Below are 16,927 nucleotides of genomic sequence, written 5' to 3' on the forward strand. Positions count from 1 at the left end.
GCATAATCCTATATAACGTAATACATTATAAGGTAATACTATGTGGAGGTACGATTAAACGTGTTGGTGTTGATTGATGAGACGAGTTGATACTTGTGCCCTCAAATGTATTTAAGACTATTTTTAAATATATAATACAGAATACAGAATACAAAGTCAATCGTAGTTCGCTCGATACTGATCGCTATAAGAATGCGCGATACTAACTGATAACTGGTTCGCTACTGACTCCTCCAAAGACTAATTTGCCTTAACGATCGTGTCCGTTTATTTATACTGGTCGCGAGAGTACCGGAAAGTTTGAATTCCACTTCGGTTGACGTTTGCGTGTAGCAGCGATATTGTTTTGCCCAGAGTTTGTTTATTATTACATTTCGTATATCATAACGATGTTAATACTTCAAGGCAAAACAACAACTGACTCATGTGCCACTACAACTATGTAACGTAATATGATATAATGGAGTATAATATAAGGCAATGCTATATAACGTAATGCATTATAACGCCATACTATAAAACGTGATATTTTTTAACGTAATACATTATAACATAATACTATAAAACGTAATATAATATAATATAACGTAATACAATATAACGTAATGTAATATAATGCAATACAATATAACTGAGGTGTAGAACGTGAAAGCTGTCAACTGAATACGCGGCGGTTCGTTCAACAGTTTGTTTACTTTCTTGAATAGCGACTTTTTCAGAACTCTCGACTCGCGACTCTTACTAATGACTGGTTACGAACAACTGCTATGTTGATCCACTTGCTTCCCTTTGTCACCTTTCGATATCCCCACTATGCATGTGTTCGTATCCGTCCGCGATCATAGTACGTACGCCTTCTGTCCAGTATTTGAAGGAAGCGCAAAACGTAACACAATATAACGCAATACATTAGAACGTAATATATTATAAAGTAATATAACGTTATACATTATAATGTAATAGTATATAACGCAATATATTATAACGTAATACATTATAATATAATACACTATAAAGCAATACTATTATAACGTAATACATTATAATGTAATACAGTATAACGTGATATAATATAACGTAATATATGTAGCGGCATATGAGTCAGAGGACGATGCGAATCGAAAGCAACTCATGACGTTGTTTTGCCTCGGGACATTGACACCGTCTTAACATACAAAACGTAACAATACACAAACAGGCAAAACAATGTCGCCGCGATGTGCAACTGTCAATCAAAGTCGAATTTAAACTTTTCGGTACTCCTCCGGCCAGTATAAATAAACGAACACGATCGTTAAGACAATCAATTAGTATCGAGCAATCTTATATTCGATTAATATCGAGCGAACATACGCATTTCCTTGCATACGCATATCGAGCAACACTGGCGAACGACGACTAACTCTGTACTGCAAATAGTTTTAAATACATTTGGCTACACGAAGTATCAACTTGCCTCATTACTATATACACCAACACGTTTAATCGTCCTCCACAAATTAGTGACTCCAACGTGATAACAAGTGATCTAAAAGTGGATGTGTTACATTCGCAATGACGAGTACCAACAGACGATTTAATACAAATTGTAGGCTCAGACGGTTCAAGACTGCGCAGGAAGTTCGGGGATGAATAAATGGGCGATAGAACGCCGTCTCAGTTCTATAGGGATTTGAGAAAGCTCGTCCCCTCGTCAGTCTCCGACGATTTCGTGCTGGCGACCTGGAAGAAATACCTCCCAGTGAATATCCAATATGTTTTAACTACGCTGAGGATAACGGAAACGAACGCCCTGATCAAGATGGGCGACAGCATCCACGGAAGGCACCCGAAAGCCTTAACGGCGACGGCGGATAAGATCCATGAGACTCGTCCGGGCACATCCCGAGTCGCAGTGGTAAGCAAACCACCGGAACGAGCATAAAACGCGGGAGCAAGCGCACCATGGGCTGCCTTCAACAACGCGTTGAACGAACAACTGATCCAATTGCGGGCGCAAATAAGCGCGCTGAGCCTCGGCAATGCCCGTCCTTCATGACAACGAAGTAGGTGTCACGACCGGCACACTTGGAATCCGATGGACTGATGACGGAGATAAAGATATGGCGGCACTCGGCGACAATGTATATCGCTGAAGTGTTTAATGAGCCATCAATATCCCAACGGTCCTTCCGCCGAATGTTCGAGAAGAAGCGTAACATTATATAACGTCAGTTCGCTGTTGAGTGCCGAAGCGTACAGACGTGTCTCTAGTGCCCAGTGAAGTTCGAAAGCAACACGTGTCACCCAACCGTCGAACGTGAACATAACGTGCTCCAAGGTGCTCCATAACGTGCCCTATCCTTCCAAGTGTTTCCTATCCGCCAGAGAGAAGAAAAGCCTACGCAGCTAACCCCTACCCGAACCTTGACTCATAGCCTCACGACTAGTTATTTATATTGAAATAGCTAGCTCGATGATGGCCCAGCTTTCACCACCAGGCTCGCCCACGCAAACTTACAACTACCCCGCACTACTCCCCCCGTGGCAGAAGTGCAGCAGATCTCCACGCGCCAACGATGCCAATAAAGCGAAAAAACGTAAAATTGAACCACCAAATACAAACTCAAACCAACAGCAAACAACACACTTCAACACCCACAATAGGTTCACAATACTTGAATCCACAAACGACGCCATGGAAATCGCAGGCCCGCCACCAAACCAACAAGCACAGAGAAGCCCTCCTCCCCCACCAATATTTGTTAATGATGTCATCGACATCCAGACAATGACCAAGTCCTTAGAGAGAGATATCTCCAAGGAGGACTATAACCTGAAGATAGCCAACAATCAAGTAAAAATCCTGCCGACAAATCCAGAAGCTTACAGGAAGCTCACCAAAACACTCAGGGCCCTGAACGCCAACTTCCACACCTACCAACTCAAAGAAGAAAGACCTTTTCGGGTGGTGCTACGAAACATCCACCACTCCGCAGACATCGACGAACTAAAAATAGAACTATCGAAACTCGGCCACGAAGTCACCAATGTCAGCAATATAAGGCACAGAGTTACAAAAGACCCGCTATCCCTATTTTTCATTGATTTAAAACAGAAACCAAACAACAAGGAAATCTACAGTATCAGTCGCCTAATGAACGCCATCGTTAAATTCGAACCACCGCAAACCAAAAAGGAAATAGTCCAATGCAAAAGGTGCCAAAGATATGGGCACACACAGAAATACTGCAACCACACCTTCCGCTGCGTCAAATGTGCAGGTACTCACCCCACCGACCAATGCAGGAAATCACCGGAAACCCCAACGAAGTGCATCCACTGTCAAGGTGATCATCCTGCCAACTACAAAGGCTGCTCAGCCTACAAAACCCTGTACTCAAGCAAATACCCCAAACTCAGAACAAAAGAGGAAAATTACCAAACACCCAGCACGCCGAAATCCACCGTAATCCCAATCCCCCCAACCAATCAAACACCCAGCCCTATCAAACTCACCACTCCCTCAAACTCCTATGCCCAAGCGGTACAAGGCACTCAAAATACACCAAATGGCCACAGGGATCCTCCCCAAAATAGTGCCCCCACCTCACCTAACACAGACAACGTCTCTAGACTGGAAAAGCTAATAGAGAAACAATCAGAACAAATAAACAATTTGCTATCGCTATTAACACACATAATGGAAAAATTAATACGCCTAGACACAAAATAAAGCCAAGACGCATAGCTCTGTGGAACGCCAATGGTCTAGCGCAACGCAAACTTGAGCTAGAACTCTTCCTAAAACACCAGCTAATCGACATAATGCTCATATCTGAAACCCACTTCACCGACAAAAACTACCTGAACATAAACGGATACAAGTTTTACCATACCCAACACCCCAGCGGAAAGGCCCACGGCGGCACCGGAATCATAATCAAAGCAAACATCAAGCACTACGAACTTCCACCATTCCAGAAAGACTACCTCCAAGCAACAAACGTAGCAATAGAAGACTATCATGGTACAATCACCACCTCAGCTGTATACTGCCCTCCCAGACACTCCATCGCCAAAGAAGACTTCGACCACTTCCCGGACACCCTGGGCAACAGATACATAGCCGGAGGAGACTATAACGCTAAACACACCCAATGGGGTAGCAGACTGGTTACAGTAAGAGGCAAAAACCTCCTCAACAGCATAATAACCAACAACCTCAACTACCTTACCACATACGAACCCACACACTGGCCCACCGACACAAACAAAATACCCGATCTCCTTGATTTCTTCATAACCAAAAATATCTCGCCAAGACACGTCCAAATCAATTCCTCGGCCGATCTCTCCTCTGATCATTCCCCCGTGATAGTAACAGTCAGTTCAACTATTATCGAGAATACACCTAATGGCTCCATTCATAACCAACACACCAACTGGCAGCTCTTTAGAGAAGTCTTTACCCGCACAACTTCAGCCTCAACCTCACTAAAAACCAATGACGAAATCGAAGCAGCCACGGAATACCTAAATGCGAGCATAATAAACGCTATCCGCGTCTCCACACCGGCAAAAACGTCCATCAGCAATCACGAATACCCCCAGTACTTATTAAAAAAAATAGCAGAAAAACGTAGACTAAGAAGGATATGGCAGACCCACAGAACACCGGAGGACAAACGCAAACTAAACAACGCAACTAGAAAACTATCCAAAACCATAAAGAACTACAATAACGACCGTTTTCACAAATATCTCGCCAGCCTGTCCCCCACAGCCGACTCAAACTACTCACTATGGAAAGCCTCCAGGAAACTCACGCGCCCCCCACAAATAATACCTCCAATCCGCCGCCCGCAGGGTGGATGGGCGCGTAGCCCTATAGAAAAAGCCAACCTATTTGCTAAACACTTGGCTGAAGTATTCCAACCCCATTCCTCCATAGCTGCAGCAGACGTCACCGAATACCTGCACACTCCCTTCCAAATGTCCCCTCCTATCCAACCCTTCACTTCTGCAGAGATCATAGAAGCAATCAGTCGCCTAAACCCCAAGAAAGCAGCAGGTCACGACCTAATAGGAAATAAAGCAATCAAAGAACTCCCCATAAAAGGGATCGCACTCATCGCATCAATCTTTAACGCCATCCTCCGCCTTGAACACTTTCCTAAGGCGTGGAAAATCTCACTAATCACCCTCATCCCCAAACCAGGTAAACCAATATATGAAGCCAGCTCCTATCGCCCAATCAGTCTCTTACCTACCCTTTCTAAACTATTCGAGAGGATGCTCACGAATCGTCTCCTTCCACTCCTAGAAGAATTGAAAACTCTCCCAGATCACCAATTCGGCTTCCGAAAACAACACTCAACAGTAGAGCAAATCCACCGCATAACCCACATGATCAGCCAGACCCTTGAAAAGAAAAAATACTGCTCAGCCGTATTCCTAGACATCCAACAAGCATTCGATAAAGTATGGCATGAAGGGCTACTCTACAAGCTTAAAAAAATCCTACCCCACCCGTACTACTCCATCTTAAAATCCTACCTTACCAACAGACAATTCATAGTTAAATGTCTAGGCGCCACTTCCGCAACATTCCAAATAGAATCCGGCATACCGCAAGGTAGTGTCCTCGGACCCCTACTATTCTCCATCTACACTGCCGACTTACCCATATCAAACGAGGTAACAATAGCAACATTTGCCGACGACACAGCACTATTAGCTACCCACGCAGACCCGGCAATTGCCTCATCCACTCTCCAGCGAAGTCTCGACTCCATGGAAAAGTGGTTCCAAAAATGGGGTTTTAAAATAAACGAAAAAAAATCCTCCCATGTAACCTTCACGCTCCGAAAACAAACCTGCCCCCAGGTCACCATTAACAACACAATAATCCCAAGCAAGGACTCCGTAAGATACCTGGGCATGACCCTGGACAGGAGGCTAACTTGGAAAAAACATATCTCGGAAAAAACAAAGCAACTAAAGGAAAAACTAAGAAAATTCTATTGGCTCACGGACCGACGCTCCAAACTAAACATACAGAACAAAATAACCCTCTACAAGGCCGTAATAAAACCTGTCTGGACCTACGGAATCCAACTATGGGGAACAGCAAGTAACTCCAACATTGAAATACTCCAACGCTTCCAATCGAAAACGCTAAGATCCCTATTAAATGCACCCTGGTATGTTACCAACGAAACAATCCACCGAGACCTCAAGATACCTACAGTCAAAGATGAAATACACAAGTCCAGAAGCAGATATAGCACAAGAGTCAACAACCACCACAACCCACTAGTCACCCAGCTACTGGACACGACGGACCAGATCCGCAGACTAAAAAGAAAATACCCACTAGATTAAACCCCTAGTCCTACTAGAATCAACAATATAAAGCAATTATAATCCATGTCATTGTATCACGCCAAATTAAGTTACTGAAAATTCTCAACGAGAATTGATTGTAAATATTCTAATAAATAAAAAAAAAAAAAAAAAAAAAAAAATTATATAACGTAATACATCATAACGTAATAACACATAACGCAATATATTATAACGTAATACCATAAAACGTAATATAATATAATATAACGTAATACAATATAACGTAATGTAATATAATGTAATACAATATAACTGAGGTGTAGGACGTGAAAGCTGTCAACTGAATACGCGGCGGTTCGTTCAACAGTTTGTTTACTTTCTTGACTAGCGACTTTTTCAGAACTCTCGACTCGCGACTCTTACTAATGACTGGTTACGAACAACTGCTGTGTTGATCCACTTGCTTCCCTTTGTCACCTTTCGATATCCCCACTATGCATGTGTTCGTATCCGTCCGCGATCATGGTAACGTACGCCTTCTGTCCAGTATTTGAAGGAAGCGCAAAACGTAACACAATATAACGCAATACATTATAACATAATACTATATAACTTAATACATTACAACCTAATACATTATAACGTAATATATTATAACGTAATATAATATAACATAATATAAGATAACGTAATACATTGTAACGTAATATAATATAACGTAGTAGTATATAACGTAATAAATTGTGACGTAATTCATTATATTTTAATACTATAATATATAACATAATAATATTTATCGCAATACATTATAATGTACTGATATACAACGTAATACTATACGTAATACTATACGTAATACCACAATACGTAATAACGTATAGTATTACGTAATACTATATACCGTAACATAATATAATGAAGTATAATATAAAGTAATTATATATAACGTAATATAATGTAACGTAATACAGTATAACGTAATACAATATAACGTAATACTATATAACGTAATACAGTATAATGTAATATAATATAACGTAATACTATATTATTTTGTCAAGTAAAACGAATAAGATATTTCTTAACAACGACCAGTATTCTTTAATTCTTATTATTTAATTATGAGAATATTATATAAACTGTTCTTTCTCAGTTTGCTTTTTCACAAATTTATTTTTATTCTGTTTAGCTAATGTTTCATACTTACGTGAAAATGTAACTGTAACAATAATATTTTGTAATATTTTTCTTGTATTCAGACAATTTTACATTTCAGAGATATAAATTATTCAGTTTATAAAAATCTGTATAATTTAAGCATATAGACTGCTACATAATGGCAAGAAAGTATTAACTTGTATATACTGTATATATGTTATATATTGTACATTAAATATGAAATTATATCTCATCAACATTTTGATTACTCCATCTGTTACAGCCTATAAAAATAACCAGTTACACAAAACACACACCATATTTTATATATATCTAAAATTATGAATATGATAATATGTAATTTTAGTAGAAGTATCTTTGTAATTAATTTACTCTAAAAAAGCAAAAAAATTAATTTATTGAGCTAAATAAATAGAAATTATCTAGAATATGGTGGCAGAACATAATTTCCTGACTTCTATCACAAAAGAAATGTCAATAATTAATACTTGCATTACATTATCAAAAAAGAATATATAATTCTATAATTGTTTATTTTCCAACATGATTATGTGTATATAAATTTGTAGTGCACAAAGATGTATATATTGAATTGTCAAATTATACATAAAATAAATTTTATGAGAAAACAATTTTTATAAAATAAGCATTATAATATATGTATGTATATATATGTATGTCTGTGTCCGTTTTTCACATATTATGTATAATTATAGTTTTATATAGTCACATATTGAAATAATATAACATAAATTTATTATAATTCATGTCCTCAATATAATATTAATTTCTATTTACAAAAAAATACTTTAAAACAGAAACGAACACATAACAAATTTAGATTTTTTATAGATGAAAAAGTCTATTTGTCAATTAGGATATTACAACGTTGTACATTCACTACATACGTACATCACTTATTAACAAAAAGATATGTCCTATAGCTATACAAATATAATGATAAGTTATATGTTACTGTTCCGCGTTTTTCTTTTTTTTTTCTATTAGCTCATTTTGTCTAGCTCTATTACTCATTTTGTCTTATGCCACAGTTAATAAGTACAAAACTTTATACGTAAATTCTATTCATGCTGCATTTACTTACACTATTTATACAAATGCAGATTTTACTGCACTTTATCATTTGATATTCTATATATCTGTTACATTGTACGGATATAAATACATCTCTGCTTAGTTCGTGTTGCATTGAAAAATGCAAATCACGTAAATAATATTTTTCGAATAAAATTTATTTGACTAATTTATTTCTGTCTTAAAAATGTATGTATGTATATGCGAGTGTTTATGTTCTTAATTTATATCTTGAAAGTCAGAAATTTATTTTCTTTTAAAAGATTGACATGAAAAAATGTAAAATGTACCATCCAATAAAAAATGGTTGTATTAAAAATATTATATTAGATTATATAAATTTTTCATATCATATTTAAACTGACATGTTTATGTCTTATGATAAAAATATGATAAAGCAGATGTTTATTAATTCATAGCAACTTATATAAATTGTGCTGCACTATCTATTATTCTATAATTAGATCTTGTAATATTTTGACATAATTATATAATATAATATTTACAGAATAAGTTTATGATGTTTTAAAATTAGAGCACATACAGATCGCTTCTTATATATTGTTTCATAAATTAAGATATAAGTACTGATATATTAACTTGTTTGGCTTTAATGAAATATGAACAGTACGAATATATGTATATATATATATATATTTTGGCTCTTCATGTATATGTGACATTATCACAAACTGTGTCATTAAAAACAAAAAATAACTTCTGTATGTAAAACACATGATCTACAAACATTTGCACTTTTATTTCGAGAACTTTTCTTTAATTTATATAATATTCACTGAAATACTCTACTATTACAATATTTAAAAGATGATTTTGACAAAGAAGCACATTCGTTATTTTCTTTCATCATTAACAAAATCATTAATTTATGATAAAATTCATAAAAATGCTATAGCTACATTTATACTATGAACGTGAACTTTCTTTACATTGAGATATTTTGTTCCTTAAATAAGATAAGAAACAGTCCTAGTTCAATGCCTATATACTTCAATGACATATAATCATTCGTTTATACAAGTTATGTACAAAAATGTCTAATCAAGATTTATACATATTTTAAATTTGTTGTAAATTTTTCTTCTAAAACAAGAATGCAGTGGAATGTAATTATTAAAGAATAGAATTTTCTTTCATGTTTGTCAAATAAAATTGATATGGAAATTTGAATGTATTTTCTCGGTCTTTCTCTTAATATACATGTCTCAAGATTTAGAAAAACTTAAGAAACATGAATATTTATAGTGCCACTGCATTCTGAACATTGTTTGCTTTTATAACAAATTAAATTTTAACTTAACAACAAGAGGATTTTGCAGGTTCTGCTTCGACTAGATTAAAATCTAAACCACCAGGCCTAGCAAATCCAGTTTTTATTCCATCCCAACCATCTTCTACCTTATATTCACCAGTCTGTATTCTATTATAAACTTCCTGTGTAACTGTTCGAAATGCTTCTTCAACATTAACTCCAGTCTTTGCGCTGGTTTCAATATGATGTACTCCATGTTGATCAGCAAAAGCTCTTGCTTCTTCCTTTGAAACTTCTCGTCTACTTCCATTGGTAACTAAATCTAATTTACAACCTACCAATGCAAATACAGGGCGATGTGGCTCAATATGTCTACGAGCTTCCATCATCCACTGAGGAATATGTTCAAAACTTGCTCTATTACAGACATCATACACAAGCAGGGCACCAACAGAGTTTCTATAGTATGATTTTGTAATTGACCTAAGATAAACAGCACATTTCATTATTTTACTTGTATCAATGACATATCATATCTTGTTTTTAATATATTCATAATTACTAAAAACATATAATACAAATATAACACACCTAAATCTTTCTTGGCCAGCTGTATCCCATAACTGTAATTTTATTCTTGTTCCATCCTTTACTTCAATTAATCTAGCAAAAAAATCTACTCCTACTGTTGGGTCTGAAAGCTAATCAAATAAAATATGTTATATACTTCCTATAATAATATCAGGTATAAACTCGTTGAATTGTAAAAGAATTATAATTTTTGATTTACTAAAAAATATACTCTAAATAAAAGTCAATGACAGATTCAAGATAAAAGATAAAAATGTATCTCAATCAAAGATACCGTTTTGTTTATTATTGTTCATTAACCTACTAATTGTACAATGTATATAATAATTATAATTGGATATTAAAACTAATTCATTTGCGTAACAAAAATTCTTCAAACATATTTAATATTAGCATTTTTATGCTGTCCTGAATTCTTTATTTAAAAAATAGTAATCAACTACATAAATATTATTAGATCAGCAAAATTGGAAATACTCCAACGACATAAAATCTATTTCAACTTCGATTTCAACATCAATTACAATACAACTTATTTGATATTATGAAAAATGACAAAAGAACAAAACATGACAGATTTGATTAAAATCAACATTTTTATCAACATTGTTGACAATAACGGTTAGAGTCGCTGCGTACCTCTGCGAACTTCCCATCAGTAAAATATTTCAGTAACGAACTTTTTCCGACGGTACTGTCACCGATAAGTATCAGGCGAAATTGGTAGTCAAAAATTGGTTCCACCATCTTGACGTATGTATATATTACGATTAAAGTTCTTCACAAACAATACTCTATTTGTCACTTATAAAGTCATGATTTTCTTGTATGTACTTGTCAAGAGTGAGAACCTCGCTGACCGTGACATTAATCATCAACTTCCTACCTTTGCCCAAGACTGTACTGCACTTATTGCGCACGACACTGTGCTAATAAATACGTAGATCTCGTAAGGATCTTTGAAACCAAACACATCGTAATTTTCAATGAACTAGCTGTTTTTAGCTGTTCCAAATTTCACTGCTTCTTTCTTCTTTAATTCTTTGGGACGCTCACAGAACCACGCGGTCATAGTAGCCACCTAAAATACACATTTCACGGGTTTAACTAGAAAGCTTGAAAGACATCATAATTTAATTTATAAATATTGCTTACACATATTTATAGTTTACTTAATACAAATCTGTATACAATCAATGAACACCAAAAAAATTAAAAGAAAATATTGTCTTCTTTTCTTTATCAGTTAAGTAAAATGGGCAAAAGAATATTATTTTAAACTCTAAAAGTAAATATTCGAAAATGTTTCGAAAATATTCTCTATTTTTGTTATACTACTTGAAACGATAAATTCTTCATTTTATCTATTACGTTGAAAGGATTAAAGGTTAATTAAGAGATTAGTCGAGCATTTTTACGTATACTAAATATATAAAGCATAGTGCCATTTGCATCTTAAATGTAGAACAGGACACAGAATGTGTAATATATATCTATTCAAATAGATACGTGTATACTGATTATAAAGTAATAAAAAAAAGTAATAGTATTCGAAATTTATAGTCTTGTTTAAGTTTTATCTATAACAAGTTGTTTCTTATGTAGGATTTGCTACTTATGTAATAACAACCTTCTAACCACTAATTTTGTAAATAAGTTTTAGTACGTATAACCTAACTACGTGATTTTCTGTAATAAAAAATTTTGAATTTAATTTTACTCTTAACCTTTTATAGTAGAACAGTAATTCATTTTTAAATTCTTTTCTAGAAAAATGAACGAAAAGAAATTGATTGATGAAATTATTGAATTGCGTGAGTTGTTACGCACGAAGGAAACTCAACTAGCTGCCTTAAGGCGCGAAAAACAAATCTTACAAGATTACGGTTTGAATAACGAAGAAATATTACGATATAGTAGGCAAATATTTTTACCAGAAATTGCTATTAAAGGTGTATTCTATTTATAAAATTTTAAAATGTATTATATATACTAAATTAAAATCATATAAATTTCATGTAACAAAAATCTGTTATTCTTTAGTATTTAATATTTTCTCTTCTATATGTATTCTTAATTTGATATATAAATAATAATAAAGTTTCTATTTTCAATTATAACATTTTTCATTATATAATTACAGGTCAAGTAAAATTAAAGAATAGCGCAATATTGATCGTAGGAGCAGGTGGACTTGGATGCCCAGCTGCATTATATTTAGCATCTGCTGGTGTTGGACAAATTGGTATAATTGATTATGATGATGTAGAAATTAACAATCTTCATAGACAATTATTATATGCAGAAACAAGTATTGGGACACCAAAAGTAAATACTGCTGCAGAAAGTCTTAATCGGTATTTGTATATCAATATAATATGCATAGATTTTTACAAGTATATGTATTAAATGTTTATTTGATGGTAAAATTCATGATATAAAATATCCCTACTTTTATAATCTAAATTAAATATTCCTAATTTTAGCTTAAACAGTGACATTAAAGTTACTCCATATAAAATTCAACTAGATAGCAGTAATGCTCTGGACATAATAAAGTGTTACGATGTAGTGGTAGATGCTACTGATAATGTAGCTACACGTTATTTACTGAATGATGCGTGTGTTCTAAGTAATAAACCTTTAGTGTCTGGATCAGCATTAAAATTTGAAGGTCATTTATCTGTATTTAATTACAATGGACCTTGCTATAGATGTATATTTCCTAAACCTCCTCCTCCAGAAACAGTAACAAATTGTGGAGATGGTGGTGTTTTTGGCCCAGGTATTATTTTTTAATTAATTTAATTAATTTATTCAGTATTTTTAATTCAGAAAATATTTATTACTTAATTTAATTACAGCTGTTGGTACTATTGGCGTCTTACAAGCATTAGAAGCGCTGAAGATAGTACTCGATCTTCCGCATGTACTATCCGGTCAACTTCTATTATTTGATGGACTAGAAACGAAATTTCGTAAGATCAACCTGCGTGCTAAAAATATAAACTGTGCCGTTTGCGGCGAACATCCAACTCTGCACAAATTAATTGATTATGAACAATTTTGTGGTGCAAAAGCAAATGATAAAGATCCGAAATTAAATTTATTAAGAACGGAAGAAAGAATAAGCGTGGAAGAATATAACACAACATTGAAATTAGGCACGAAAGCTCATATTTTAATCGACGTACGTTCAGCTGAAGAATTTGACATCTGTCATTTAAAGCACTCTATAAATATACCATTATGTGATATTAATAACAATGAAACAGTAACATTAATAAGAAGTAGAATACAGGAAATACAAAAACAACATGATAATGCTAGTTGTAAGTATATTTTGCTTAATATGTTATATTGAAGTTGTAAATATATAATAAATGTGTATGCATTTGTTCTAGTATATGTTATGTGCAGAAGAGGGAATGATTCGCAAAAGGCTGTAAAAAGCCTTCAGGAAATATTTCAGGGAAGTAATCTAGAAATAAAAGATGTAATTGGTGGCATTCATGCTTGGAGCAAGAAAATCGATTGTACATTTCCTGTATATTAATTGTATAAAATTGTATGTAATTGATTACTTTCATGTTTATTAATTTTTACTACTAAAATTAATATGTGTATAATTACATGATATTCGACATTACATTTTTATAAATATATATACGTGAATAACACGTACATTTATAAAAATATATAGTTATATGAAGTGAATTAATTCATTTAGAATACTCTTCTATCTCAGAACTAGTTAAACTGGTTTCTGGATACTTGTAATGGGAATCTGATAAATTTCGTAATTTTTCTGCTGCTTGTTCTGGCGTTAAGTCTCTTTGTGCTTGTGCAAGAAGTTCATAGCCAACCATATGTTTCTTTACAGTTGCTGAACGCAATAGTGGAGGTAAATAAATTCCATGGAAAGTCCAATAAGGATAATCTTGTTTTACATATGGTCCAGTTGGCGCTCCTTTAAATAGAATCAATTAAATATCGTGATTAGTTACATGACCTTTTTTAATGAACATATCCAATAATATTTAACCATACCATGCCAACCCATAGAATAAGGGAAAGAGCAATGGAATAAGTTATCATATTTTGTACACAGTATTTTCATAGTAGCTGCTAATGATTCTTGTTGACTTTCTGATAAATCTTGCATTCTAGATACTTGTTTCTTAGGCAATACCATAGTTTCATATGGCCATACTGCCCAAAATGGTACTAAAACTACCCAATCTCGGTTTTCTGATACAATGCGCTCCTACAACATAAAATATACAAATTAAAAAATCTGAAGATCTAAATCTAAATTCTCTTAATATGGTACTTTACTTTTTTGAAAAGTTCTTTTTGTACATAATCTATAAGAAGTGGTTTTTTATTACGATTATAATAATCGCTGAGGTATCTATCCTTTATTTTAGCTTCATTTGGTAAGAAAGAGCTAGCCCAAATTTGACAGTGAGGATGAGAATTGCTACAGCCCATTACAGCACCACGATTTTCAAAAATTTGTACCCAAGTCCATTTCTCTCCCAACTCAAGCATTTCAAAAATCCAGCTAAATCATAACGACATTTATTACATAAAATATTACAATATTACAAATTAAATGTATTACCAACATACCGTTTAACCACTTCTTTAATTTCCGAAATTTTCATAAGTGCTATTGTTACATTTGATTTGGGATGGAAACACATCACTTTACAAGTACCTCTGGCAGCATCCATTTGGAATAATTCATCTTCAGATTTTGATGGATTAGGAACTGATTCCAATAATGCAGGAAAGTCATTGACAAATGAATATGTATTTTCATATATTGGAGTTATCTGGAAAACAAGAACATTTAGTATCAGAAAAGTCGTGCAACTCTGGTTTTAAAGTTAAAGGATAGTTATTTAAATGCATTACCTGTCCACTAGCTCTGACGTTGCCTGGACAAAGTGGATTATCAGGATCATAATCTGGGAGATCTTCTTCTATATTTGTTTCAATTTGTCCCCCCCAGGGTCGTTTCATTCGATGTGGTGACACTAGTACCCATTCTCCCTTTAAGGGATTATATCGAATATGTTGATGTTCTATAAAATATTGATCTAATAGATAATACATAGAACTTGAATTTGATATAATTTCTTCATAAGAACAAAAATTCTAACCAGTAGGATCAAATTGTTTTTTTAAAGCTTCTGTGCCATTTTTCAGGCTCTTCTTATCACCTGAAAATTAGTATTAAGTCTTCATGTATGTACATAGAAAATTTGGATAAGATTATGTATATATTACATTAATCTATTAAATTAATTTTTACAGCAAATTAATTTATTTTACAAAATTACAATTAGTTTACTGCATTAAAGTACATTATTCAATATAAACATTTAAAAATATCATATAAAAGTATTTTGCTTTATTAGTATATACATATACACGCATTACTTACACTTTTGGAATGCTACGAATAGTAATATAAATTTTAATCGTCATGTGGATTTTGTTTTAATCAGAACTATAAATAATGCACAATAGACTCACGCGGGTTTTGTTTTGATTTCGATCATACAGAATGTACAATAAACTGTAAAAATTATTATTAGTTTTACATGCCACTACACATTTATAATATAAAAAAAATAAAACAAAATTTGTGGAAGGTCATATGACCGACGCTTATGTTCTTATAAAATTTATTTACTCGAAAAAAACCTTACGCGATTAATAATGTGTACCTTTTATAAATAATACAACGATTACCTTTATCTTTTACAGATATTTGTTGTACTAAGTGATTAATTTTTCAATTAATATAAAATATTTTTACCTGTTGATGCAGACATTTGTACTTTGGTATCTACTTTTGGTATCGCAAGTGTCGCTTGAGTGCTATTAGCGTACTGGAAAATTTTTAATGACAGCAGTAATTTAAGATGTACGTGTCATTTTTTTCACAAACAAGATACTTGTGTAACTATACCAAGTATAGTAATTTATGATAACATTTACATTGCTCACGAAATCTAATGTTCAATGTGTACACATATCAATGTGTATCACGTATTACTACGTACTAGATGGTAGTGTAAGATCAGATTCGATCTCGATCAGAACGAACTTAAGATGTTAAAAGATATCGCAAGCGTTATTTATAGGAAAACGAATAAACAAATATATGTATGTGCATTGCCAGTAAAGAAAATACAGTTTAAATTGCTTTATTTTTTGACATAGGAATGCTAATATGTTTCGTAGTTAATTATACTAAAAAATCTGCTACTATGTATATTTCTCAAAAGAGAAATATTCATGATAAAATATATTACTTTTGAAATCAAATTTTAAAATTTATATCTTTTTAAATTCTAACTGCTAATACTAAACAATTATCTTTTTTAATTATAATTTAATCTTTAAATAAAATTTTGATTTTTGTAGAGGATAATAAAGAGC

The 16,927-nt window shown here is 33.4% G+C and overlaps 3 protein-coding genes across 8 annotated transcripts; 1 reads left to right on the forward strand and 2 right to left on the reverse strand.

Moving 5' to 3' along the window:
- Positions 1–8,532: 8,532 nt before the first annotated feature.
- On the reverse strand, positions 8,533–11,256 carry LOC126919444 (ras-related protein Rab-39B). The gene is made up of 3 exons (XM_050728760.1): positions 11,108–11,256; positions 10,469–10,578; positions 8,533–10,360 (listed from the first exon to the last, which is right to left on the reverse strand). The coding sequence occupies exons 1-3, from the start codon at positions 11,213–11,215 to the stop codon at positions 9,922–9,924; spliced, it is 657 nt and encodes a 218-aa protein (XP_050584717.1). The 5' UTR covers positions 11,216–11,256; the 3' UTR covers positions 8,533–9,921.
- On the forward strand, positions 11,089–14,051 carry LOC126919416 (adenylyltransferase and sulfurtransferase MOCS3). Of its 2 annotated transcripts, none has more exons than XM_050728684.1 (6): positions 11,089–11,221; positions 12,239–12,420; positions 12,612–12,825; positions 12,955–13,253; positions 13,333–13,800; positions 13,873–14,051. In XM_050728684.1, the coding sequence occupies exons 2-6, from the start codon at positions 12,243–12,245 to the stop codon at positions 14,022–14,024; spliced, it is 1,311 nt and encodes a 436-aa protein (XP_050584641.1). In that variant the 5' UTR covers positions 11,089–11,221; positions 12,239–12,242; the 3' UTR covers positions 14,025–14,051. The 2 variants fall into 2 exon arrangements, with proteins under 2 accessions (XP_050584641.1, XP_050584642.1); XM_050728685.1 differs by lacking the exon at positions 11,089–11,221 and adding an exon at positions 12,045–12,130.
- On the reverse strand, positions 14,045–16,584 carry LOC126919423 (probable galactose-1-phosphate uridylyltransferase). Of its 5 annotated transcripts, none has more exons than XM_050728713.1 (8): positions 16,302–16,584; positions 15,924–15,935; positions 15,640–15,699; positions 15,392–15,561; positions 15,104–15,309; positions 14,807–15,035; positions 14,519–14,735; positions 14,045–14,438 (listed from the first exon to the last, which is right to left on the reverse strand). In XM_050728713.1, the coding sequence occupies exons 1-8, from the start codon at positions 16,315–16,317 to the stop codon at positions 14,191–14,193; spliced, it is 1,158 nt and encodes a 385-aa protein (XP_050584670.1). In that variant the 5' UTR covers positions 16,318–16,584; the 3' UTR covers positions 14,045–14,190. The 5 variants fall into 5 exon arrangements, with proteins under 5 accessions (XP_050584670.1, XP_050584674.1, XP_050584671.1 ...); XM_050728717.1 differs by having other exon boundaries at positions 15,924–16,058; positions 16,302–16,580; XM_050728714.1 differs by lacking the exon at positions 15,924–15,935 and having other exon boundaries at positions 16,302–16,583.
- Positions 16,585–16,927: the final 343 nt, after the last annotated feature.

This window comes from Bombus affinis, chromosome 8 (genome assembly GCF_024516045.1).
Source record: "Bombus affinis isolate iyBomAffi1 chromosome 8, iyBomAffi1.2, whole genome shotgun sequence".
In the NCBI taxonomy this organism is placed as follows: domain Eukaryota; kingdom Metazoa; phylum Arthropoda; class Insecta; order Hymenoptera; family Apidae; genus Bombus; species Bombus affinis.

Bases quoted from the DNA above. Each gene is read 5' to 3' on its own strand.
- LOC126919444 (XM_050728760.1), bottom strand. From the start codon at position 11,215: ATGGTGGAACCAATTTTTGACTACCAATTTCGCCTGATACTTATCGGT. The intron at 10,579-11,107 runs GTACGCAGCGAC...TTATTTGATTAG, and splicing joins CTGATGGGAAGTTCGCAGAG to CTTTCAGACCCAACAGTAGG. The intron at 10,361-10,468 runs GTGTGTTATATT...TGTTTATCTTAG, and splicing joins GCTGGCCAAGAAAGATTTAG to GTCAATTACAAAATCATACT.
- LOC126919416 (XM_050728684.1), top strand. From the start codon at position 12,243: ATGAACGAAAAGAAATTGATTGATGAAATTATTGAATTGCGTGAGTTG. The intron at 12,826-12,954 runs GTATTTGTATAT...TCCTAATTTTAG, and splicing joins GCTGCAGAAAGTCTTAATCG to CTTAAACAGTGACATTAAAG. The intron at 13,801-13,872 runs GTAAGTATATTT...CATTTGTTCTAG, and splicing joins ACAACATGATAATGCTAGTT to TATATGTTATGTGCAGAAGA.
- LOC126919423 (XM_050728713.1), bottom strand. The intron at 15,562-15,639 runs GTTAGAATTTTT...AATATTTTATAG, and splicing joins AAAACAATTTGATCCTACTG to AACATCAACATATTCGATAT. The intron at 14,439-14,518 runs GTATGGTTAAAT...TTCTATTTAAAG, and splicing joins TTATTCTATGGGTTGGCATG to GAGCGCCAACTGGACCATAT.